Below are 27887 nucleotides of genomic sequence, written 5' to 3'. Positions count from 1 at the left end.
CTCTCCCAGTCAGTGTCGTTACTCCCTCTCCCAGTCAGTGTCGTTACTCCCTCTCCCAGTCAGTGTCGTTACTCCCTCTCCCAGTCAGTGTCGTTACTCCCTCTCCCAGTCAGTGTCGTTACTCCCTCTCCCAGTCAGTGTCGTTACTCCCTCTCCCAGTCAGTGTCGTTACTCCCTCTCCCAGTCAGTGTCGTTACTCCCTCTCCCAGTCAGTGTCGTTACTCCCTCTCCCAGTCAGTGTCGTTACTCCCTCTCCCAGTCAGTGTCGTTACTCCCTCTCCCAGTCAGTGTCGTTACTCCCTCTCCCAGTCAGTGTCGTTACTCCCTCTCCCAGTCAGTGTCGTTACTCCCTCTCCCAGTCAGTGTCGTTACTCCCTCTCCCAGTCAGTGTCGTTACTCCCTCTCCCACGCCTCTGTAGTTCCACCTATGATATTTGTAATAGCAGCAATTCAGGGTATAGCCGGTCCTGCTGGAATTCAATTGCTATCTTGGTTTCACTTTCCTTGTTTGCCCAAGTTAAATACAAACTGTACCGTGATAATACGCTCTTCTATATTTTATTCATATTGTGCTCGTCATTATTCACAGCCACAGGGGTGTCCGTCGCTGACAGCAGCACTACAAATTCTTCTTCAATGAACTCGTTTAAACATGACCTACATAAGCCACCTTTGATGGGCAAAAAGGTAAGTAGCCATATTTATTCATTCTGAACGTTATAGTATACAGCTATACAGCCAGAAATCTATACTGCTGGTTGCAAAACAACGTCAATGTAAAGGTGCTTTCCCACGCAGGATGGCATTAAACAAACTATATATTTAATAGGTTTATTGCTGCGCTTCCTTAAAAAAAATGAGACGTTTAAATATTTTTTGAGTATTCCTAAAAGTTTATCCAATTTTTTTTTATTTTTAAATATTGTTCCCTGAAGTTTGGGACGGGTTTTACGTCCCCTTTCCAGCCCTGTATTCCCCGTATTATTATTATTATCACCTTTGCGATTTCACGCTGGGCTGAGGGATCATACATCTGCTTAATATGAGATCTAAGTAACAAGGATATTTTGGAGCAGAACTGGAGGATTTTCATCCAGTGTCAAAATATTAAAGTACTTTGCTTTCCTTTTTCCCCGTGTTCGCCGTGACTTGAGATGTGTCGGTAAGAGGAGTTTCATGGTGGACAGGTGATCAAATTCGGCATCTCTCTGCGCCGTTCTTTTAATTCTTTTTTTTATCAGCAAAATAAAATCCATTTGATTAGAAATAGCGAAAGTCTGGAATTCTGCATCCAGATGTAAGAAACGGTTCCTGAAATAGGAAGCGACAGTGCTCCGATAGAGAGAATTCCAAGACAACAAACTTTTCTTTACGCTTATATATAGCAGGAGTGGCCAACTCCAGCCCTCAAGGGACACCAACAGGCCAGGTATCAGGGATATCCCTGCTTCAGCACAGGTGGCTCAGTCAGAAAGACTGAGCCACTAATTGAGCCACCTGTGCTGAAGCAGGGATATTCCTAATACCTGGCCTGTTGGTGACCCTTGAGGGTTGGAGTTGGACACCCATGATATACTGTAGAATCTAGATCCCACAGTCTGTAAGGAAGAGGAAAAAGGACAATCATCCCTTCCCCACATTCCCACACAGAGTTTCCTTTGGGGGATTTTATTTAAGCCATTACCCACCACACCGTGTTATCCTATTACACCCATAGCAGACAGGTTTACGTTTGTTTTAAATGAAACATGAATTAAACACGGTGTTAAGATGTATAAAATGCATATTGATATATTAGAAATATATATAATTTCCCCCTTTCCCACAGTCCTAAGGGGGTCTGGATAACCCCCTATTTTGACTCCGACTGCAAGATTGCACTATCAACACTGATTATCATTGGGAGGTTGTGTTTTCAGTTCCACTTACACTCATCACTTTGTGTATGACATATACAGTACCATCATATATTCTAATTGGCGCCCCACTTTCTCTGACCCATATGACGTTAACCTACAATGCAGCTTTAAAAATGTGCTCCCTTGTGCATTTACTAAGAATAACATCTGCACCCTAATTACTAGAATCTGTCGCCATCCACTTCTCCGAAGGTTTGAACGAACTTTCGAAAAGTTAGCAGAACCTGCAAATATTCCTCTAGCAACAGCCCAAACTATTCCAAATTCTGTATTTCGCTTGTTTAAAGTTGTTTCGAAAGCAATATTAAACAAATATGCAATTCCTGTTAACTTTTCTGTATTAAGGAAACTTGTTCCCAACATTTGGATCAAATCACACTTTTCAGCGACATAAAAAGGGTGAAATACACCAAGTTCTCTTAGGTGTGGGAAAAATGTGCCCATTTCTATTAAATATTGCAATTTCAAATCACTGTAATATTCTTTTCTTCTGTATAAAAAACGCAGTCTACATTTTGGGGAGTTTGTTGTTGTGTTTTGGTGCTTTTTCTGTTTCCTCGCTACATATCGAAAGCCATTGAATGTACTGTAATTAGAGATGTGCGAACCTGTCCTGTTAGTTTGCAATTTTTTGGCGCACATTTTTTGGAAATGTTGCCATCAAAGTTTACACTTCAATTTTTGTGCAAGAAAATAGCAATTTTCCATTCACAATTTGGAGTAAATTTATAATTGAGTAATTGATCAAATTTTCTACATTTGCTAAAAAAAAATTGGCACACATTTGAAATGTGGCAAACATGGCGTTAGATAGGGCATGTGACTTATTTGTGCTCTCGATGTTCTTATTGTCACCAAGTTAATAGTAATATAGTGCGTACTGTACTTTTATCTGTTTGGCTAATGATTTTGTAATGTGTACCCTACAAACAAAGGAATCATTACCAATTGATGATTTACTTGTAGGATTTAAGACCGAAATCAGAAAAAACATTTATTTATTTGTTTATTTCTGGAATATGTTTCCAGGTAAATATACAATGACAGGCACCTCTTGTTTTAAAGTTAGTCATGTGGAAATAAGATTATGATGACAACCTTTTATGCGGGGGGGGGGAGCAAAACTAGTGACTAGTTTTACACACACACACACACACACACACACACACACACACACACACACACACACACACACACACACACACACACACACACACACACACACACACACACACACACACACACACACACATTTTCAAAATGAAAAACCGTGACACATTAAAAAATTACTTATAAAACAAATTACATCACGTGACGCCCCCCGTTGCCATGACAACGAGGCACTGACGTCAGGCGGTGACATGTTGCAATGACAATGTGGCATCACGTGATGCCTCGGCGCCATAATGCGTCCCGTTGTCATGTCAACTTGATGCTGCATCACGTTGTTATGGCAATGAGCATTACGTGACGACACGCAGCCAGGTTAACGGAATTTGGAGGGGAGGATACAGCCAAAGGCAAGATAAATAAATATATAATAAATAAATCTAAAAAAATGTTACACACACACACACAAACACACACACACACACACACACACACACACACACACACACACACACACACACACACACACACACACACACACACACACACACACACACAGCCACTGACCCACACACCCACACACCCACACACCCACACACCCACACACACACAGACACAGAGCCACTGATCAACACACCCACACACAGAGCCACTGACCAACACACACACACACACACACACACAGAGCCACTGACCCACAGACCCACTAACCCAAACACACACACACACACACACACACACTGACCCACACACACAGAGCCACTGACCCACACACACAGAGCCACTGACCCACAGACCCGCTAACCCAAACACACACACACACACACACACACACACACACACAGCCACTGATCCACACACCCACACACACACACACACACACACTGACCCACACATACAGAGCCACTGACCCACACACACACAAGAGCCACTGACCCACACACACAAGAGCCACTGACCCACACACACACAGCCACTGATCCACACACCACACACACACACACACACACACACACACACACTGACGCACACACACAGAGCCACTGACCCACACACACAAGAGCCACTGACCCACACAAACAAGAGCCACTGACCCACACACACAAGAGCCACTGACACACACACACAAGAGCCACTGACCCACACACCCAGAGCCACTGACCCACACACCCTCAGAGCCACTGACCCACACATCCACAGCGCCACTAACCCACACACACAGAGCCACTGACCCACACACACAGAGCCACTGACCCACACACCCAGAGCCACTGACCCACACACACAGAGCCACTGACCCACACACACAGAGCCACTGACCCACACACACAGAGCCACTGACCCACACACACAGAGCCACTGACCCACACACACAGAGCCACTGACCCACACACACAGAGCCACTGACCCACACACACAGAGCCACTGACCCCCCCCACACACACACAGAGCCACTGACCCACACACACAGAGCCACTGACCCACACACAGTGACACACACAGAGCCACTGACCCACACACACAGAGCCACTGACCCACACACACAGAGCCACTGACCCACACACACAGAGCCACTGACCCACACACACAGAGCCACTGACCCACACACACAGAGCCACTGACCCCCCCCACACACACACAGAGCCACTGACCCACACACACAGAGCCACTGACCCACACACAGTGACACACACAGAGCCACTGACCCACACTGACACACAGAGCCAGTGACACACACAGAGACACTGACACACAGAGACACACACACACGGACACACACACACAGACGGTGACACACACACACACACACAGAGAGCCAGTGACACACACACACACACACACAGAACCAGTGACACACACACAGAACCAGTGACACACACACACACACACACACACAGAGCCAGTGACACACACACACAGAACCAGTGACACACACACACAGAACCAGTGACACACACACACACAGAACCAGTGACACACACACACACAGAACCAGTGACTCACACACACACAGAACCAGTGACACACACACACACACACACAGAACCAGTGACACACACACACAGAACCAGTAACACACACACACAGAACCAGTGACACACACACACAGAACCAGTGACACACACACACACAGAACCAGTGACACACACACAGAACCAGTGACACACACACACAGAACCAGTGACACACACAGAACCAGTGACACACACACAGAACCAGTGACACACACACACAGAACCAAGTGACACACACACACAGAACCAGTGACACACACACACAGAACCAGTGACACACACACACAGAACCAGTGACACACACACACAGAACCAGTGACACACACACACACACACAGAACCAGTGACACACACACACACAGAACCAGTGACGCTGACTCTCTCTGACCCTCTCCCTCTCCCACTAACCCACACACACAGAGCCACTGACCCACACACACAGAGCCACTGACCCACACACCCAGAGCCACTGACCCACACACACAGAGCCACTGACCCACACACACAGAGCCACTGACCCACACACACAGAGCCACTGACCCACACACACAGAGCCACTGACCCACACACATAGCCACTGACCCACACACACAGAGCCACTGACCCACACACACAGAGCCACTGACCCCCCCCCACACACACACACACAGAGCCACTGACCCACACACACAGAGCCACTGACCCACACACAGTGACACACACAGAGCCACTGACCCACACTGACACACAGAGCCAGTGACACACACAGAGACACTGACACACAGAGACACACACACACGGACACACACACACACACAGACGGTGACACACACACACAGAGCCAGTGAGACACACACACACAGAGCCAGTGAGACACACACACACACAGACCCAGTGACACACACACACACACACACACAGAGCCAGTGACGCACACACACAGAGAGCCAGTGACACACACACACAGAGCCAGTGACACACACACACAGAGAGCCAGTGACGCACACACACAGAGAGCCAGTGACACACACACACACACACACACAGAGCCAGTGACACACACACACAGAGAGCCAGTGACACACACACACACAGAACCAGTGACACACACACACAGAACCAGTGAGACACACACACACACACACACACACACACACACACACACAGAGCCAGTGACACACACACACACACAGAACCAGTGACACACACACACAGAACCAGTGACACACATACACAGAACCAGTGACACACACACACAGAACCAGTAACACACACACACAGAACCAGTGACACACACACACACAGAACCAGTGACACACACACACACACACAGAACCAGTGACACACACACAGAACCAGTGACACACACACACAGAACCAGTGACACACACAGAACCAGTGACACACACACAGAACCAGTGACACACACACACAGAACCAAGTGACACACACACACAGAACCAGTGACACACACACACAGAACCAGTGACACACACACACACAGAACCAGTGACGCTGACTCTCTCTGACCCTCTCCCTCTCCCTCTCCCTCTCCCTCTCCCTCTCCCTCTCCCTCTCCCTCTCTCTCTCTCTCTCTCTCTCCTGTCCTACCTGTCACTGTGGAGCATGAGGGGGGGAGAGGGGGAAGCCATCTTGACTGGCAGCAGGCACATCACTTCCGGCTCTCACTGCTGAGGCTCCGCTGTCACTAACCCCGCCCCCACCCTCTGCTGTCACTAACCCAGCCCCCACCCTCTGCTGTCACTAACCCAGCCCCCACCCTCTGCTGTCACTAACCCAGCCCCCACCCTCTGCTGTCACTAACCCCGCCCACACCCTCTGCTGTCACTAACCCCGCCCCCACCCTCTGCTGTCACTAACCCAGCCCCCACCCTCTGCTGTCACTAACCCAGCCCCCACCCTCTGCTGTCACTAACCCCGCCCACACCCTCTGCTGTCACTAACCCCGCCCACACCCTCTGCTGTCACTAACCCCGCCCCCACCCTCTGCAGTCAGACCGACCTCTGCTCTCCTGCTCTCCTCTCTGCCTGCATTCTGTGCTCTCTGCTGCCCCCCCTGCTCTGATGGCCAAATCCGGAACAGCCACAAAAAAACAGGACATTTAAAAGATTGTGGGGCAGCCGGGACAGCCATTAAAAAACCGGGACTGTCCCGGCTAAACGGGACAGCTGGTCACCCTAACTAACACATACACACACACTGACACACACACAGCTCCGCGCTCCCCCTGCCACCGGGTCTGAATTGAGAGAAGGGGTTGAACAGAGATCTGTAGAGCTGCGCCTCGCTCCCTCACCCACTCCTTGCACCCACTGCTCCAACCCGTTCAGCGATCTCCCTCACTAACCTAAGCGGCAAAGCACCCACCCCTTGCACCCACTGCTCCAACCCGTTCAGCGATCCCCCTCACTAACCTAAGCGGCAAAGCACCCACCCCTTGCACCCACTGCTCCAACCCGTTCAGCGATCCCCTCACTAACCTAAGCAGCAAAGCACCCACCCCTTGCACCCACTGCTCCAACCCGTTCAGCGATCCCCCTCACTAACCTAAGCGGCAAAGCACCCACCCCTTGCACCCACTGCTCCAACCCGTTCAGCGATCCCCTCACTAACCTAAGCGGCAAAGCACCCACCCCTAACACCCACTGCTCCAACCCGTTCAGCGATCCCCCTCACTAACCTAAGCGGCAAAGCACCCACCCCTTGCACCCACTACTCCAACCCGTTCAGCGATCCCCTCACTAACCTAAGCAGCAAAGCACCCACCCCTTGCACCCACTGCTCCAACCCGTTCAGCGATCCCCCTCACTAACCTAAGCGGCAAAGCACGGGCTGACCTGTCAGTCACCGCTGTGGCTGGTCAAAGCGCGCCTGATCCTACTTTGCGCTTGCGCTAGGAAACCTTTAGGCTGAGTTACTTACATATATAGTCCCCTGACAGACCGCGCAGCCAGCACGCCGCGCAGCACGGGCGCCAGAGGCAACATTTTAGGCTTTTAGCATTTTTCGATCCCTGTATTAGTTACAAAATAAAGATTGTAAAACCCCACAAAGCAATCGGTTATCATGCGAACATTACCAGATTGAAAAAAGGAACATATGTCTACAGTACTTTGTATCTGATTTTCTTTAAATAAAAAAAAAATGCACCAAAACAGACTGTACATTTAATTGCTGAAACAAGCCACGTCCTCTAGTTCACTTCGGGCCTACGTGGCACTGCCTCTTGCCGTAGTATTTCATTTTTTTCTATTGGACAATTCTAGTGCTATTTGTCCCCGTATTGCTGTCGGGAGACTTTGTTAGATAACTGGTTGTTTCTAATGACAAAATAAAAATGACACTTCTTTTGCCACTTACTGAAAGCTGTATTTCTGTAACTCTAGCAATGTTGTCTGGGAGGCGGAAAAATGCAGGATCCTGGTTGTTTTCCAAAGTGCAATATGAATCATTAAGGGACCGAACCTGTTTAACTGGAACCATAACATGTGTAAGGAACATTGGCCAATCAGGAACTGGAACACGGAAGGCATTCTTATAAATAGCTCATCTTGTAGATACAGGTATATGAAGCCTCAGCACATATATACAGAATATGCAATATGTTTCATAGCACAATGAGAAACATCAGAGAGGTAGGTCTACTTCTTGTATCCATGCTGCAATAACAATATTTAGATCACAGTTGCCTATTGTATTGTTATTTATGGCCTAGGAGTAAAAAGTGAAATCCTACAGCAGTTGCTAATCTATACTATGTATACAGTGTATGTTTAAGAAAGCGCCTGCATTAAGACCAGTGCAGTATGACCAGGGGTCCTGTCCCCCCCTCACAAAACAGACAAAGGATTACGTTCTTTTGGGGGATGTCCTCATCGTAGGGTTGCCAGGTGTCCAGTACTGAACCGGACTGCCCTGTATTTGGACACTCTGTCCAGTAAGACATTAGAGGTAATACTGGACATGTATTTATCCGTATTACCTCTCTGGACATAGTGACCTGACCGGCTTGGGGGGCCGCGGGATTTCCACGAGCAAGGGGAGAGCAGCCTGATTGGCTGCTTTACCCAGCAGTCAGGAGAAGGTGTAAAGAGCCTGGGGTGGGGCCAAGGAGAGGAGGAAACATCATGGAGCGGAGAGAGCTGTGTGTGTCTCTCGCGTGCGTCACATCTTTCACCATTGTGTCCAGTATTTTTGGAGTAGCCACCTGGCAACCCTAGTCCTCAGGCAAGACCTTATACCTGCCCAGGTTGGTCACATGGAGAGCCCCTTTCCTCTTGGCATTTCTGTGAAGCAGTCCTGCTGTGCTCCAGCTCCACGGAGATACCACGTGGTATAACAGTGTCTGGGCTGTGTACTGAGGGGTCCATGCAGTTCCTGTATCCGTTACCCCCCCCCCTCCCGCACAGTTTTATGTGGTGCCTCTGAACAAGCTCTCACTACCTGTCAGACAGACTCCCAGAATATCAGCTGCAAAATCCGTTGTAACTTTCTCCCCGATTTATAAGTCCCTGATCTCAATGCATTTCAATATTATTTCATTGTTAGAGACTCTACAAATATCTCTGATAAGAACTTTAAATTGCCCTTCAACGTGCCGTTCCAGGTTATCTGTTATTGGTACCGGGGAGACATTGTCAGATATAAGACCGGCAAGCTGTGAGCGTTTGGGGGGGGGGGGAGGGAAGGGGAGAGTTAGTGAGGGTTATTGGGGGGTTAGTGAGGGTTAGGGGGGGGTAGTGAGGTTTAGGGGGGTTTCTTTTCAATGCCAGTCAGCTGAGAGTGAAATGCTGTTATTGCACGCACCCCCATGTAACGTGGGGTTCTGAGGCTCTTTGCGAGAAATGTGCAGGCGTGTATTACCTTGTGAAGTCATATTCCCTATGTCTAGTCCTCTGAATTTTCAATGTTGCTGTGGATAAAGCCATTATTATTACTAGTGCCTATCATTTGTATGGCACCAACACATTCAGTGCAGTACAATGTGGGAGGGAAGACAATAGGATTGTATAAAAAAAAAGGGCTCCGCATGTGTGGGGGGGGGGAGGGAGTGCTCAGCAGGTGTGGGAGGGGAGTGCTCAGCAGGTGTGGGAGGGGAGAGGATAGTGCTCAGCAGGTGGGGGGGTGCTCAGGATGTGTGTGGGGGGGAGGGAGTGCTCAGCATGTGTGTGCGGGGGGAGGGAGTGCTCCGCAGGTGTGGGGGGGAGGGAGTGCTCAGCAGGTGTGGGGGAGGGGGTGCTCAGCAGGTGGGGGGGAGTGCTCAGCAGGTGGGGGGGGGAGTGCTCAGCAGGTGGGGGGGAGTGCTCAGCAGGTGGGGGGGGAGTGCTCAGCATGGGTTTATCTATCAACTTCGGAACTCTGAGCACGAGATTCTAGAAAGGGGGAAAAAAGAAATGGCGGATGAAGTCGCTGCTTCTTATTGCCAGGTAGATAGAGATGAAGAAGCGCTCAAATGCTAGGTATAATAACCATTAATAGCCAATGCCAAAGCCCAAGGATGATCCAGAATAATTCGTTCGGGCGCTTCGCACATGCGCAGTAGCACGCGTGGCCGTTATGATGTCATTGGGTGGCTCTGTTTTGGCGCGAACGGATTGCAGGTAAGAGGGATATAAAATGGGGTGTTTTAACAGTGTATGTTATCCTTGATAAAGAACGCACCAGCGTTCGAAACGCGTTGGATTTTAGGTTATGACAAATAACGTTTATTTTTTTGCATTGGGTCCTCTCTTTGCTCCTGTTGGGTCGTGCGCTCCTTTCTATTTCCTGTAGCTGCTTCTTATTGGCCTGCATGCCGTGAGAGATTTAAATCTCAATTTTGTTTCCCCAGCTAGGGACGTTACTCGGGGAACCTACACTGGCGACACACTTTATTCGAGCTCGGCTAGTCCCACGAATTCGGGTATACCCGGGTGTATTGAGGTTTGTGACTGTTTTCTGCCCGAGTGCATTGAGGTATTTTCCAAGCAGGGATTGAAGCATTTTATTCCCGCTGGCTGCAATACTGCACAGTATATATATATATACTGCATTACAATTCATGAATTTATGCCATCTGGTAGACACGCGAATCATTGCAGCCTATTAAATCCTAATCATTATCATTTAACAGATCAGCCGCCCGTCAGCCAGGCATGAACCCAGGCTGGGAAGGCAAACGCAACGGGGCTTGTCAGAGGTGAGGAGCGGCGCATTCCAGGTATCTGCCAGGTACATACTGGGTATTTGCTCGAATAAAGTGTGTCGGTGCAGTACAGGTGTAAATATCTTGGCGAGTGGGGGTCCGTGGAGCTTATTATCTATGATTCTGATCCCGAGACCCCCTGCTTCATACCTATAAAGAAGAAAACTAATACGTGGAACCACACCTTTAATTAATTAAACAAGCCACGGATTCTGGATCACTTTAGGCCTACGTGGTACTGCCACCTGCCACAGTATTTCGTTTTCTATTTGACAAATCTAGTGCTATTTTTGCACCGGTTTCGCTCCGTTTTGCTGTCAGGAGACTTTGTTAGATAACTGGTTTTTATTGACAAAATAATAAAGAAATGTCTTTTGCCACTTCACATCTGTTTACTAAAACATGAATTACCGTACGTGTTGAAGTATTGTATGAAATATGTCAAAATGCAGCTTACTGATCGTTTTCCAAATGTGGAATATAAATCATTAAACCACTGAAGCTGTTTAACTGGAACATGCTTAAGAAACATTCGCCAGTCAGAAACAAGGATATTAAAGGCATATATGTGGGCAGCCATTAGGGTTCTAACGGGTTAATTCCTCCGTACAGGGGGATCGTGTCTCCTCTGTAGGATCTGGCCAATCTTAGCTTGGCGTCAGGCTATAAATAGATGTGTTAACTATGAACAACTAAGCAATGTGCCTGGGTTAGGTGCCAGGAGGCAGCCATGCAGTGGGACATATGTTGTTGCTAAAAGCTATAGGAGGAGTAAGATCAGCTGAAACCCTGGGATCACCAGCACTCCAGCCCTGATAGCCGAGGACTCAGCTAGACAGGTACTATGTACCAAGACCCTGGGAAGCTATGCTAACCACCATAAGCAGGGCCACCGCCAGCTTTCCTGGAGTACAAGGGTGGACTAGTCATTCCCGGGCCCTGGGTTGTTGAGTGGGGGGAGGGGGAATGTTCCTCACCTGTTAGTGACCCGGTAAGTCTTTTCCCTTCTCTTTCTCTCTCTCACATTCACTCTCCTCCCCTCTATGTCACCACCTTATCTTCCCCCCCCTTCCCCTCTCTGTCACTACCTTTCTCTCTACTCTCCCCACATTCCTCCCCCTCATTTCCTCCGCTCACTCTCTTCCCCTTCTTTCTTCCATTCACTCCCCCTTTCACCTCTCACTCACCCCCTCCCTATATATCTCCACCTTATCTCCCCCACACCCCACTCCCTGCCCAACAGCTGAGGCCCGGGAAGGTGGAGGGGGTCCAGGCTCTACCTGGTGGTGAGGTAGAAGCCCTCTCAAGAGGCCGAGAGCTGTAGTTGGGTCCGATGTCCAGTGGGGCCTAACGGGTTCAGACAGCCAGGTTGGACCCCACCTCCCATCCACCTAAGGACTGTATCCCTGGGCTGCCAGAACTCGGGTCTGTTGCTGTTAAAAAGTTACTCAAACGCTGAAATAGTTGAGTTTGAATACAGTCATTCTGCCTCTCACCCAGGTCTGAACAATTATGGTACTGACACTGTAGTGTCTGCCCTTAGGCTACACATACTGTATAAATAGCTTCAGCGCACATTTATATGGAATACATTGTATAGCACAGCGGAAAACATCAGAAGGTTTTCTTGTATAATAATCATCACAATTGCCCATCTAATTTGTCTAGTGAGCATTGTTATTTATGTCCCAAAAGGAAAAAAGAAAAACCTACAGCAGTTGGTGATATGCACTATGTATATATTTTTAATAAGTCCCTTGCACTAATGCATCATGACCAGGCGGCCTCCCCCTGCCAGATCACAATGTAGGCAATGGGTTAAGTTCTATTAGGGGAGACTTTAAATGGCCCAGGGTTGGTCCCATTGGGAAGGCTTCTTATCTCTTGGTCATTCAGTGAAGAGGACCCTCTGTGCTGTGGCTCCTCGGATATATCACGTGGTATAAGAGTATTTGGGCTGCGTAACGTGGGGTTCCTACAGAAAGTTCCTGTATGTGTTTCTACCCCAGTTCTCCCTATGTGTGCCTCCGCATTTCAATATTATTTCATTGTTAGATACACCTGACATCTCTGGAACTTCAGCATGCTCTCCAGCCATCGGCCCCTGGCAGGGGTTATCTGTTATTTCTACAGGGGGGCTCATAAACTAAAGGAAAAAATAAAAAGTCAGATCTAAGACTGGCAAACTGTGAGCTTGGGCTTAGGGGGGTTTCACTTCGATGCTGAAGATGGAACGTGTTTATAGTGCGAACACGCATGTAAAGTGGGGTACTGAGGTTCTTCGTGAGGAATGTGCATGCGTGTTATAGATGTTAAAGTTGCATTTCAAACTACTAATCTTTTCTATTTTAATATCTATTATCTATCTATCTATCTATCTATCTATCTATCTATCTATCTATATATATATATATTTGCTGTAGATGTAGCCATCATATTATTATTATTTGTATGGTGCCAACATATTCAGCGCAGTACAATGTGGGAGGAAACACAATACCATTGTATTAAAAAAAAGTGCATATATAAGTTAGGACAATAAGAAGAACCGTGCCCCAAAGAGCTTACAATCTAAAAGATGAGGAGAAGAGACACAAGGAATAGTGATTGTGTGTGTGTGGGGAGGGGGGGGGCGTCTCTTAGCATGTGTTGTATCAACGTCAAAGCTCTGAGTATGTAGTAAATTAAAGTAAACACATTTTGTTTCATATTTTTGATCTAAAGTGATTCTATTTGGCAATAAGTGCTTGTTACCCAGCAGTGATAGTGTTAAACAGGGCCATGGCTACAATGTTGGAGAGGTGGTGGGGTATAACATTGGGCGTATACTAAAGTATGTCTATTTGGCCTAAAATTCCCCACTCACCAGCATTGGTGGTGCTTGATAAACTGATTTCATAAGATAGTCAAAATAAGGTGTTTAGTTTGGTGGATGGGCGAGGCTAGTCTAAGGTGTTAAACACCCATGCCTGTGGCGGAGCTGGCTTGTCAAGCTGGGGCCCAATTATTTTGTGAGTTGAATTATATGGTTTGTATATTGGGTTTATTTCCTCCAAAGGGATGGTGGCTCTGGGGCCTGATCATGTAAGGATAAAGAGAAACGCAGCCATGCCCCGGCTAGCCTGGACAGGAAGTTGCCTCCAGCTTCTGGGGGGGGCCCGCCTCTCCTTCCAGCTGGCCCTTCTGCAGGGCACCTCCTTGGGCTGCAGGTGGTCCCATGCTTTCCTCCACAGTTGGCTCAAGGCTTTCCCCTCTGCTTCGGCCCTCCCTTTCCCCAAGCCAATAGCTATCCCCCCCCCCCCCCACCTCCCACAGGTCCATAATATCCCTCCATTACCTCCTACTCCCCACACACCTATAGTTCCTTCTTCCTGCGACATAACTCCTTCCCCCACCATGCTCGTACTCTCACCCCATAGCTCCTTCTTTCCCCCAATAGCTTCTCCTCCCCGCCAATAGCTCTTTCTCCCTCCTCCCCTCCCCAGTGCTCCTTCATACTCCCTCCAATATCTTCTTATTCCTACACCCCACGCCTTATACCTTCTCCTAGTGCACCCCCCAGGCCCATACGGTCTCCCTCCCCCTGCTCCTTTCATTTGTTCATTGTTTCTTATATTCTGGCCCCCAAAACATGTGGTGGCCTCCATTGTATTGACACGTCACATGAGCTCTGGAAACAACGCATCCTGAATAGAGATGTGTGAATTCTTTAGAATAACATTCAAAGTCATACGTCCCATTATATGCAGTACTGACCCGTATTGCCATTTGTGCGACATTAGAATGAAAATGTCGCATCTAGGTTTGTTTTCATCAATTTCTGAGCAATGTGAACCTTTGCAAAATCACAAAATATTACAGAAGTTTGCAAAAAAAAAGCACATTTGGAGATATTTGCTCATCTCTAATGTTGAACTTCATATTCCGTTTTTACTGAGCAGAATGTGAGCAATAATGTAATGTCGCGGATCTGGTTATTTGTAGTATAACTTATACTGGGTCTCGTATCACTTCATCTCAATGTTATTACTGTTGTATCATATTTACTGCACACAGAACTCACACAACATTACAGAATAGGAATGTAAACATCTCCATAGCATTTGGTTACAGTATCAGTTTCATATAACCCCACCAGTAATGCGGGGCCCGGTGCATATCTGCTGTATGTTGCTCTGAAAAATGAAACACTCCTTTAATAATAGGGCAATGATAAAACGAGTGCGTTTGCTCGGATGAAGAGTACTTTCTTGCCCTGCCATGTGCGGAGCGGTGTCAACAAGAACAGTAAATCCAAGAAGAGTCTAGGTATACAGTGCAGGGGACTTCCTCCTTCTCTGGGTAATGTGACAGGCTGACATACAGGGTGGGTGACACTGCCTTACAACAGGTAGCACCTTACTGGTTCAGTGACCTCCCATGTGAAAACAAGACTTTGTGGTAATTGGAGAGGTAGGTTATATTTATAGGCTATATAAATATTTGATCAGGATCAATAATTACATGTAAAGGCAATTTGCAGACAAACAAAAACCTTTAATCAGAAAACTGGTTTAAATGATGTCATTAACAATATGACATTTTAATTATTCCATGTGGGGATTAATGAACCCATATTGTATTTAATGTCATCTCGTGGTTTTGTCTCTCTATACAGGACACTGCGCCTTTGGAGTTGGGAGTTAGAAAAAATCAACCAAGAACCAAAGGAATGTATGGAAACTAAGTGAAGAAATCATGGCAAATTATTACCAAATTGGTCCACCAGACCAGGAAATGCATTTTAATCCAGTTGGACAATTTCCAGGATATCCCTATTCTTATGGCCAATTCCATCAAGTTGATGTCCCTGGAAATGGATTGCAAAGTATGGAAACAAATCCTGGTTCTGTTCAACAGCCGAGTCTTGGTTTTGATACAGTAGCAGCTGGAATTAACAATGCAATACCATCTCAAATGTCATATGGGTTTCAATCAGCCAACTGGTACGAGGAACATCCTCTTCAAGCTTCTTATGAAAGACCATTCGATCTAATGACAACTGAACAATTTTCAAGTGAACAAAGCGTTGGAGGTCCTAACATCGGGTTTGAAAATTATGGCAGATCAGATTTGAATGATTACAGTGCTCATTATCACAGTATTAACTTCAAACAAAGTGATAATGGAAACAGGGATCACACGTTCTCATGTAATGTTGAAACCTTTGCTAACAAACATGACTTTGCTGCAGAGAAGAGGAGGTACAGCACATTGCCTGCAGAATCAGGATCTGGTAACTTGGCTTTTTCAACAGAAGAAACTGGAAAGGGGATGAGTTCGGAAAAGAAAACGCGGAGCAAATCAATGTATTCCCACTCTGTGCAGGCATTTCCAAACAACGCGCTGATGGGACCCCAAATTGGAACTCTCTGCCCTCAGCAATCAGTAAATCCTGGTATAAGCGCCAAGGTACGTACTGTAACTCCTTCTGTAACACCCATTGTCACATGAGACCCGTGTGGTGTCGCTGAAATAAATAAAACATCTTTGTTTTTTTATATATACACTGTATGTAATTACTTACATTTGCATATGGTATTTTGGAGACCCCTATGTGATAATTAATTGGGTCTCTTTCCACATTAAACCATTTACCTGTACCTAACGGTGCTAAATGTACAAAATAATAACATTCCCTACAATCTGGTAAAGGGTGTCTTCCCATCAGACAAATGTGCAGTTACTGTAGAAATATTCAACCTCTGTCCTTTTCTCGTCCAAATAAATGTCTTAATAATAACATCCAACCCCTTTAAAAAGACGTAAACCTAAATGTATTCAAGTGCCCGGAAAAGGAAGATCAAATGGGGTAGTATTTTCATTTTGATCACTGTAACCATATTCATGGGAAGTTTTGTCCAAATTGAGCCATATAGGAGAGCCATATTAAGATTGTACAGTGCCATAACATCTTGATCTATTTAACACCTAATGGCCTTATCTATATATTCCGAATCGCCCATTTCTGTTGTTTCCACTCAAAAATCTCTATTGAAATTAATGGGGATTTTTGTCGTCTGAAAACAAACCAAACGGCCGCTTCGGACTACAAAGAATGACCCCTAAGTATTTAATTGTGCTTTCCCACGCAAAAGATCAAGTCTGATACTGGACAGATTTTAGTGCTTCGACAATTCCACTTAAAACCACTGTTTTGGGCGCACCAACTTAACGTTCCGCCAATCTACCAACTTGTAAAAAAATAATAAAAAGTTAATTTCCAAAATTGTTTAACTAAGAGGTAGAAATAAAAACATCCTCGGAGAATAAAACAATTGTATCCTTCGTATCTTCAAGATTTTGACCCATTCATGTTAGAGTTTCCCCTACTCATATCTGCCAATGTTCATATAAAATGAGCAGACAGTTCTTGATTTGTTTTAGTTCTTGTTTTATCTAAATCTGTTTTTTTTTTTTTTTAAATTGTGCAAAACATTAGTGAAATCAATGTAAAAAAAAAAGTATCAATGTTTGCCCACTCACCGTACACAGGATAATTACATTCAGGTGTCCAGATAACTTGTGGTCCCTGATGTTTTGGGCTCATATTTACTAAGCAATGCTATGGGCAAAGGGAACCTCCTCATGCTGGAAGATGCCTCACCACCCACTATAATCGGGTTGATGAAAGGCTGATTTTCATATCGAGGTCCAGTACTTTTAGTATGTACAGTACTGTATATACATATATCTAAACATATGACTGGAAAGATCTCAGTGAATATCGCAGCCATCAGCATGGGTTTTAACATTGACGTGGTCTGTCTCTTGGGGAGGTTGGAGAATGGTTAGGTTACTGAATGCGGGGCGCTTGTATGTACAGTATTGCTCCTGACACTGTAATGTCTTTCATAACCAATGTCCAACGCTTATAAATACATCTGAAAGCAGTAGCAGCGAATAAGGAATTCTAAGTATTTGAACATAATGTCACTTAAAACAAAATATTTAAACGTCTTTGTGTTTACATAGGATAATGAATGGAGAATTAATTTATTGGAGTTACCCCACGGCAATATTAAGAACTTCACTTCTTTTTGTGAAGCAGTGAAAATGTAAGTACATGCTAAATATGTTCCAACACTTTTACTTTAATCTTATGTATCTATTGTGATTTATTAACCATTAGGAAGAGGTAACTTATAGATGCTTTCATTCTTGTTACAGTATAAGAGGGGGATATTCTGCATTGGACCCTGCATCAAACTCTGGCAGAATTTGGAGTGTTGCAGTTGAGTTTCCAAACCATGAAATTGACGGCTCAGAGCTGAACATAACGGTTTTTGGAGACTGCTTATTACATCCACTAAATTGCATCCAGAATGGTAAGTGTGTTCTGAATCTACACAAAACTGACCAACAGTTATTCACCATTATATCTACCAAACAGCTAACTGCAAAGATTGTAAGCTCTTCGGTCCAGTGACTCCTTTTCCTATTGTTTAATGTCTAAAGTGCTTATTCCTATTATGTGTTGTAATATTATATCATTTATTACTGCTGTAAATTGCTATGTAGCTGGATGATGCTATATAAATAAAGATGTACACACATACACACGTTCTGTTATTAAAATATACCTTATTCCTGCAATTTTGGCTGAAGCATTTTCACCAGTTTATTTAGAGCACAGACTTCTCCACTAGCTTCCTAATAGCTATAGTGAGTGTCTGGGGACACGTTGGGGTATTACCTGTTGAGGCGCCGGAGCAGTGGGGCACATCTCTCTTAAATTCTTCCATTTTTTTCCCCCTCTTTTGCTAGGAATTCTTTGATCCTATCTACAATGGGGACATTAGCAGGGTTGCTGAGACCTGTGCGTGGGCTGGGCTGAGTGATGAGACGCCCCCTGCATTCTCTCCCGCCCCTGCTATACTCTGGGGCAGAGTATACGTAACACTTTCCCCTTTATATGTGCCCTTCCCCACACTTCAACCATTGTAAGTGTCTCAATGATGGTTGTGTCATCGACTGTGTCAGGGATCCAGTTATTAAAAAGGCTTTATCACAATTTAGGCCTTCCCTGGTACACCAGTCACTCAAAATGGCCGCACTAATCGCGGCTAGATATTTCATATAACTGCAAGGGGCGCTGGCCGGGAATGTTCCAGAACAATCTAGGGCTGAGCAGGGAAAAATGTATATTTCGTTGTCTGACACTTTACTGTTAATCAGGGGAGGGTTTCTGTATTATCTACGCCAATATCTCAGGAGCACCTCCAATGTAATCCCTCTTTATTTCCCCATATGTATGAATAAGTATATACTACGGCGGGGCCCTGAGCCCACCTCCCTTGTACCTGAGAGAGAGTATTCAGCCGGCGAGTAACCAGGCTAGAGTCAGACAGCGCAGCGGGACACGTAGCTTATAAATAATAGCACGGTGTAGGTAGGGAACACAGGAATCACATGCCGTTGCCTCCACAGGCAGGAGACCACAGGCAGAACTTAATGCAATATACACACAGTATAATAACACCCTCACTGCGCAAATATCCCACAGAGTCACTTATTCAGTCCCAGTGCCCGTGTGCTACCTAAAGGGCCCCTGTAGGTGCCAGCACAGCGTTGGAGCTTGTGTAGTGTTATATAGTTGAAATGGTTGCAGGCCTGTTACTTTACCCTTTAGTGTCGTGCCCAGGGCACTTAGAAAGAGACTGATGTGTTTGTAGGAGCGATCTCCCAGCTGGTTTCTCATGTTATGACTCGGAGCTCTTGCCCACAGTTTGCACAGGTTCTCTCTCTCTCTCGCCGCCCTGCTGGTCTTTAAGACTCTGCCACCTCACTGTCTTGTCTACCTGGCTCCTCGACCAGGTCCCCTCTCTTCTCTCTCTCTCTCACGTGGGTCTCTTAGCTCACTTCTGCCTGCCTGCCTCTCTCCACACGTCTGTTGCCATGACGTCCCAGCTCCTCAAGGTCCAATGGACTTATTCCTTTCTTTCATTTCTTCTGCTCTCAGCCATTGGCCGGAGAGTATGTCCATAAATACACAGTGGTATGCAGAGCAGGTTAACTCCTTATATCCACCGGGGGGCAGCATGTATACATAAATGTATACTAAGGGTTGTTACACATTTGTGGCCATTATTGTTGATCTGGCCCAATTACAGGGTTTGTAACAATAAATAAAGATAGGAATTATTTTCATTTTTAACAAAGTCGGTTTTATAAAATATTTATTTCCTCTATTAAATTATGTGCCTCATCCTATGGAGGGATGAGTGGAAATTGGTCCATTCAGTGAGTCCTATTGGTATAATAAGATTATGAACTTCCAAGGACCTCCGGTACTAGATTAAAGACAAGCAACCCTGAATCAGATGCTCTACATTTCGTAAATGGATCCTTTACACTTCTCAGTGAAGCCACGTGAACATGCCTATGAAAATCAAACAACCCTGTGCTCATCTTCGCTTATTACTAGACAAGTGTCTGCTGTCACCATGATAAACAACAAGAGCAACACAGGAACTTCACTACGTGGCTACATACATCAATAACTTAGAAAACCAAAGAAATGGCTGAAGGTCAGAGGACTTCACATTTTCATAGATTGCTTCCAGAAATTAATCAGATGTGACACATTCTTAATCCACTTGATGTGGCTGCACTTTGTAATAAATACTAGACATAAGATTTTGTTTTTACTGTACAGTAGCTAACAATGCAAATGTGCCTCCAATTCTAACCGTATTTTTTAGCTTGGCTACAACTATTGAGTAATATTGCCCACATATAGTCCCAACATACGGTATATTGTATGTTGTATGTGAGACACAGAGATGAGAAGACCTGACCAAGGAGACATTAGGTTGTGCTGGGACTCAGATATTGACCTTGTGTTGAAACCATAAATATCAATAAATCAATACATATGTGAATCGTCAGGTGTCCTTAATTATTTTATTATATCTCATGATAATCCTAGAGATAAATATATAAATGTTACTAGCACTGTGATGCCCACATATGTTCTCAGCATATACAGTATATGTATAAGATCATTGTAACAGATGCTATATTTTCACGGTTATTATTTTATTAACTGTTGTTATCCTTGTTTACAGATTCTGTCCCCGTACAAGACGTTATTCCTCACATTTTTCCATCAGATATATCAGGACCCTCCACCACAAGGGTGTTTGTTAAGCATCTGTGGTTTGGATGAATATTTACAAAAGTACGTAACGTTTGATTTGATATATCTGCCACCTTGTGTATTTGTTACTTTGAGTTGGAAACGTTCATATTAAAATACAGCTTGTGGGAAATTATTATCTACTTCTCATTTCATAAACCCCTATCTACTTTTTGTGAGAGAGAGAGAGAGAGAGAGAGAGAGAGAGAGAGAGAGAGAGAGAGAGAGAGAGAGAGAGAGAGAGAGAGATGAGAGAGAGAGAGAGAGAGAGAGAGAGAGAGAGAGAGAGAGAATTATAAAGATACGTAGGAAATTAAATATAAATAACTGAAAGACGTAAAATACTTTACTAAAAATATACAAGAAACACCTTGGGAAGTTGGCCTCGTGCCCTGGTGCCACATGGGAAGTTGGCCTCGTGCCCTGGTTTTGGTTGTAAATAATTTGGGAGTTTTGTTTATAAATATCTTAAGGGTTTTTGGAATGGAAGGTTCTGGAAGGTTAAGATTTCACGTGCCTGTTTTTCCCTTCTCTGAACAAACGTACTAAATGTGTTTGGTACATTGCCTACATAATGAAAACATTGTTTCGCGGGACGGTTACGACACCTCTACAGCAACAACAAAAAACGGAACATACAGTATCAGCCCCTCAAAATAATTTTTAGACAATGCGCTCCTAGATCCTTTAGATACAAAATGTAACTTTTCATTATAGTCTGTAGCTGAATCTCCAGAACTTACCCACAGGGCAGAAATGTTCATCATGTTCTGTGAGAGAGATTTCCTGTTCAGAGTGTAATTCAGACATTGAAATTCACCATTTTAAGACCCGTTCGTATATCACCATGGAAAGAGTCAAAGCATACTATTGTTTTTTTAGCTTTCTCTCATAGACACATTATAACTTTTCCAAAGAGCAATTTAATGTCCAAGAAGAATTCGAAACTGCAATAAGAAGAATTTGAAACTGTAATGTTATGAGCTGCACTTGGTGCTTTCTGGCAGAAAAGATTCCATGAAAATCAAGACCATTGGAACAAGCAAATATGAATAATACTGCAATTATCTCCATTTTTAAAAACTAAGATGTTTTGTGTTCCAGTCACATTTTTCAACAAAAACTTTTAATTTGTGACTTGCTCATTTTATGGATCTTGATGATAACATTTCTTATAGCTATTTTAATACTAGGTATGGGATTTCACCGTACTAAACCACCTTTACCACATATTATTATTATTATTATTATTATTATATACACAAAATTAGTTTTACCGGTATACTACCAAGCACTTAACCAATGCAAACATTCTAAGGCTGCGCTTATAGTGCGGGCGACGGCGACGCGACCGTCAAGTCAAAACAAATGCATTGTCGCCGTCGTCGGCGCTTATAGTGCACGCGACGGCGAAAAAGCGACGGAGCGACAGTGCTACCAAAAATTTGGTAGTCACTGATATTTGATTTTTTTCGGCGACGGTCTCCACTTGCGGCCAATCAGGAGCTTCTCCGTCCCTCTACCTTCCCCCTTTTATGACGTAGCTGGCCTTGTAGCCAGCGACGTCACCTAAATTTGAAATGCAACTTTCGCAATGGCGACGGGTGATGTCATCGGTCGCGTTGCCGGCACTATAAGCGCGGCCTAAAGCTGCAGTCCGCACTGATCAACATTTGTTTTTTTATTTTATTATTTATGTTCTTACTTTAAGAGATATATTCTTGCCCCTTTTCAAAGCTGTTTTAGTTTTTTTAATCTGATGCTTTGTGTAGGTGATATAATCATTTCAAAATATTAAGTGTCTGGGAGGTTAAAATGCAGCTTTCCTTAGGGCCCATTGCAGTTCAATAGTCATCATGGTAGCGCCAGAAACTAGAGACATTTCATTTGATCATAAACATAAACTACTTATTCGATTTGAAAAAAAATGTACAAATATGTTATTGACTTTTTCACAGGGTAGGGAGAAACAGAAAGTAGAAAAGGGTGGGGGGAAGAGAGGAGGGTGGGGGGGAGAAAGAGGAGGATGGTGGAAATAGAGGAGAATGGGGGAGAGAGAGGTGGGTGGGGAGGGAGGGGGTAGGATTGGGGGAGAAAGAGGGGAGGATGGGGGAGAGAGAGGGGAGGATGGGGGGGAAAGGGGGAGGGTGGGGGGAGAGAGAGAGGGGGGAGGATGGGGGGAGAGAGGAGAGGATGAGGTGGAGAGAGAGAGGGGAGGATGGGGGGAGATAGAGAGGGGAGGATGGGGGAGATAGAGAGAGGAGGATGGGGGTAGAGAGAGAGAGGAGGAGGAGGATAGGAGAGGAGAGAGAGAGGAGGAGGATAGGGGGAGAGAGAGAAAGGAGGATAGGGGGGAGAGAGAGAAAGGAGGATATGGGGAGAGAGAGAAAGGAGGATAGGGGGTGAGAGAGGAGGATGGGGATAGAGAGGAGGGTGGGGATAGAGAGGAGGGTGGGAGAGAGAGAGAGAGAGAGAGAGAGAGAGAGAGAGGAGAGAGAGAGAGAGAGAGAGAGAGAGAGAGAGAGAGAGAGAGAGAGAGAGAGAGAGAGAGAGAGAGAGAGAGAGATAGATAGATAGATAGATAGATAGATAGATAGGGGGTGAGAGAGATAGGGGGTGAGATAGAGATAGGGGGTGAGATAGAGATAGGGGGTGAGATAGAGATAGGGGTGAGAGAGAAAGATGGGGGAGAGATGGGGGTGAGAGAGGGATAGATGGGGGTGAGAGAGGGAGAGATGGGATGAGAGAGGGAGAGATGGGTGGAGAGAGGGAGAGATGGGGTGAGAGAGGGAGAGATGGGTGGAGAGAGAGAGAGATGGGGGAGAGAGAGAGAGATGGGGAGAGAGAGAGAGATGGGGGAGAGAGAGAGAGATGGGGAGAGAGATGGTGAGAGAGATGGGGGATAGAGAGAGAGAGTGATGGGGATAGAGAGAGAGTAGGATGGGGAGAAAGAGAAAGAGAGAGAGAGAGGAGGATGGAGGAGAGTGGAGGATGGGGGATAGAGAGGAGAATTGGGAGAGAGGAGGATGGGGAGAGAGACGGGGATGGGGAAAAAGAGGGAGGATAGGGAGAAAGAGGAGGATGGGGAGAGAGAGAGAGAGGTAGAGGAGAGAGAGAGGGAGAGAGAGGGAGAGGGAGAGAGGAGGATAGTGGGGTGAGGGTGTGATGGACATTCACCAGTTAACAACATTTGAAAAGAGGAAATCTATATACCAGACAATTAGTACCTGGACAAATAATTCAATCCAACAGTGGAAATACAATAACTACATATGTTTTTTATTAGAAAAAGTGAGTTTGACCTGGAGAATACTTATAGACAGATAAGTAGAGTCATATATCTGATTTTTAATTATGTCTTAGGAGCCTGTTCAGCCTACTTGGAATATTTGCTTTTGGTTCAGTTTACGGTTACTAACATGTGTATGTATTTTCCAACTTGTATATTGTGGCACTGATTATTTGATGTACTTTGCTCTCTGCACAAGAGAAGTTAATGGAGACTACTTGCTATGTTACTGATACAGACACTTATAGGTGCAATTCTGTCTACAAAGGATGTTTTGACTTTGCGATAAAGGAGACCCTGAGTTTTAATGAAAAAGAAACCCATTTTATTAAATATTTAGCTTAAAATGTGCAGATTATTTGAAATAAATATACATAACCAGTAGACCAGGGATAGCCAACAAGGGGTTCAGGAAATCCTAGAGGTTTGTGAGGTGTCTCCAAAGGGTCTCATGAAACAAAAACTGTAATGGTGACTCCCAGACTGAGTATAGTCCTGAGCCCGTGTGGGGGCTGCGCACTTAGTAAGGCCCCAAACTGCAGCTTAATGTGGGGGGGTTATATCTGTCACTTACAGCAGGAGCTGCCAAAGTCACCCCGCACAATGCGTTGCATCCACAGTGGCAAGGCATTGTGGGATGTGACTTTGGAAGCTCCCGCAGTGAGTGACAGCTGTACCTCCAAGCTGCCTGCAGACCCTGAGGGGCAGTTTGGGCCGTTCTTAACCGTTCCTCTTTTTTTTAAGCTCAGTTGGACTGAGGGGCTCCCTTGAGTTCAATGTTTTGTAGTTTGTTAATACATGCCTGCAGTGGTCTCCAACAGAAAGCCGCCACCACATCACCATCTCCCCAGGACTTTGCAGCTTACTATTGGCCGTCAGAACAAGCCCTGAGACCACAACCATTTTGTTTCGGTCTGTCAAAGTTTTTTTCTTGGTGCCAGTACTGCGGGAACTTGGGGACTCACCCGATGTTGGGGACTATAGGGCAGATCTAGGCAAACCCCCGGTTCATGTAAAGTCTGTAGTTATATAGTCAACGTAGATACTCATCCTATATTTCTAATTCTATTGATCCAGAGGAAGACCAACACAAATTTCCAGTGAAACAGCCAATAAATTCCTTCCTTATTCCAGTAATAGCAGATATCAGATTTCTTCCTGGATCAACATCCTTCTTGCGTTGACTTATTTGGTATATCCCTGTCTACCTTTCCTTTAAAAAAAATAGTTAACCTTTTCCTGAAGATATCTATTGTATCTGCCATCACAGTCTCCATGGGTAATGCATTCCACATTGTAACTGCCCTTACTGTAAAGAACCCGTTCCTTTGCTGTTGGTGAAATCGCCTTTTTTTCAATCTCAAAGGAAGAGCCATGGGTTGAAAAGTTTTCTTTAAAGTCCCTTTTATTTACCTTGAATATATTTGTTAATAGTTATTATATCCCCTCTTTGATTACTTTTTTCTAATGTAAACAAACCTAATTTTGCTAGCCTTTCTTCATAAATCAGACTTTCAATCCCCTATTTTAATTTGGTAGCTCTTTGAAATGTTTCCAGTTCCATAATGTCTTTTTATGCCCCAAACTATACTTCATATTTAAAGGTGTGTTTTACTAAGAATTCATACAGTGGCAAAACGATGCTATTTCCCTTCGATCCATACCGTTTTATCAGGGGTCATGGGAAAGCAAAAAGAGTGTACATACAGTAGTGCTAAATTGCAGCAAAAGGATTAGCCAAGTGCTCAAAATACTATAAATGTCCCACTCACATGGTATGAAAAAAAATCAGGTGTCTTTCAAATACAGTCAATTAGTGATATGCGCTCCAACATAAAAGTCCAATCCTGGAGTAAATCCTTTAGGTAATAATGTAGAAAAATAGGTACTGGGGCTAGTGAGGTATGTATTCATAATGTAGCATATACCATTAACAAGAACTCTAGCCCTGAAGGCTGAAGGCTGAAGGCTGAAGGCTGAAATATGAAGAAAATCAGACCTACAGCCTCATTGGGGGAGTCCAGAGGTAGGTAGAAAGAGGAATATCTACTCACAATTTGTATTGCCCCAGTCCTGTAGTTCTTGGTGAGCGTGCAGCCAGGAGAATGCAGAGAGATCCAAGGGAAAAAAACTCCAACGCACAGCCCTGAACAAAGTAGGTCCCACAAAACTAATAAAAATATATCAAATGCTTTATTCTTCCATAGTTTAAAAAAACGGAGGTAGGTACCCTCCTACGCGTTTCGGGCAATCCGCCCTTTATCAAGGAGTAATATGTACCCCACAGTATTGGTATTTAAATACCCTTTAAGGCAGCCCCAATTCGTGCCAAAATCGCCACCAAATGGGCCCGCCCACAAACGCGATGACGTCACACGCAATGCGTGATGACGTCACGCGTCATGACGAGCCACAGCCACGCCCCCGACACTACCATGGCAACCGGCCGGCGTCCTGCAGTACAGAGGAGGCGGGCCGTACCTCGGGCAGCTCGATCTCAGTCCCCTCCTACACTGCAAAGCAGTAAAACGGAGGAGGAACTGTGCGATCGATGCCTGACCGGGTGGCCCGCCCCCCCCCCCCAGAATAAAATTACGTCGGAACAGTGTACATGAGGCCAGGGAGCACTGTGTGCGCATGTCAGGCACGGCACAGATGGAGGAAGAATGGCTAGATGGGGCCCCAATACATAGTCCCCAAAATGAAATACTAATATGAATCTACTATATATTTCTGAAAGCATTGTATGTATGTATGTTTCACTGTGTTCCCTGTCCCTAACGGCAATCTCATTGGTCCCTTGGCCTGCCCGCCCCCGCACACCTCTCATTGGCCTCACACACTCACACCACCCCCTTGGCCCGCCCCCCACACCTCTCATTGGCCTGAGGTGGAGTGACGGGCCAAAGGTCCAAAAAAAAAAACACACACACACACGCGCACACACACACACACACACACACACACACACACACACACACCTCTCTCTCTGTCCTCTCCCCCCCATCACACTCACCTCCCCCCCTCCCCGGTGCTCCACTCACCTCCCCGCCTCCACTCCACTCACCTCCGCTCCACTCACCTCCCTCCCGCTCCACTCACCTCCCTCCCGCTCCACTCACCTCCCTATCCACTCACCTCCCTCCCGCTCCACTCACCTCCCTCTCCATTCACCTCCCTCCTGCTGCA

At 45.4% G+C, this 27887-nt stretch overlaps 1 protein-coding gene across 1 annotated transcript in view; it reads left to right on the top strand.

The window, feature by feature from the left end:
• Positions 1-398: 398 nt before the first annotated feature.
• The window catches only part of PIK3C2G (phosphatidylinositol-4-phosphate 3-kinase catalytic subunit type 2 gamma), a 218116-nt gene continuing 190627 nt past the window's right edge, over positions 399-27887 (top strand). The window contains exons 1-6 of the mRNA XM_075599209.1: positions 399-687; positions 15887-16680; positions 18244-18326; positions 18439-18596; positions 20632-20762; positions 21339-21451. Coding sequence (XP_075455324.1) covers positions 15967-16680; positions 18244-18326; positions 18439-18596; positions 20632-20762; positions 21339-21451 — 1199 coding nt within the window. The 5' untranslated portion in view covers positions 399-687; positions 15887-15966. The remainder of the gene's footprint in view (positions 688-15886; positions 16681-18243; positions 18327-18438; positions 18597-20631; positions 20763-21338; positions 21452-27887) is intronic.

Source organism: Ascaphus truei, chromosome 5 (assembly GCF_040206685.1).
Source record: "Ascaphus truei isolate aAscTru1 chromosome 5, aAscTru1.hap1, whole genome shotgun sequence".
NCBI classification, from domain to species: Eukaryota; Metazoa; Chordata; class Amphibia; order Anura; family Ascaphidae; genus Ascaphus; species Ascaphus truei.
Note: the sequence above shows the minus strand (reverse complement) of the source record. Positions and strands in the feature narration are given on the sequence as shown.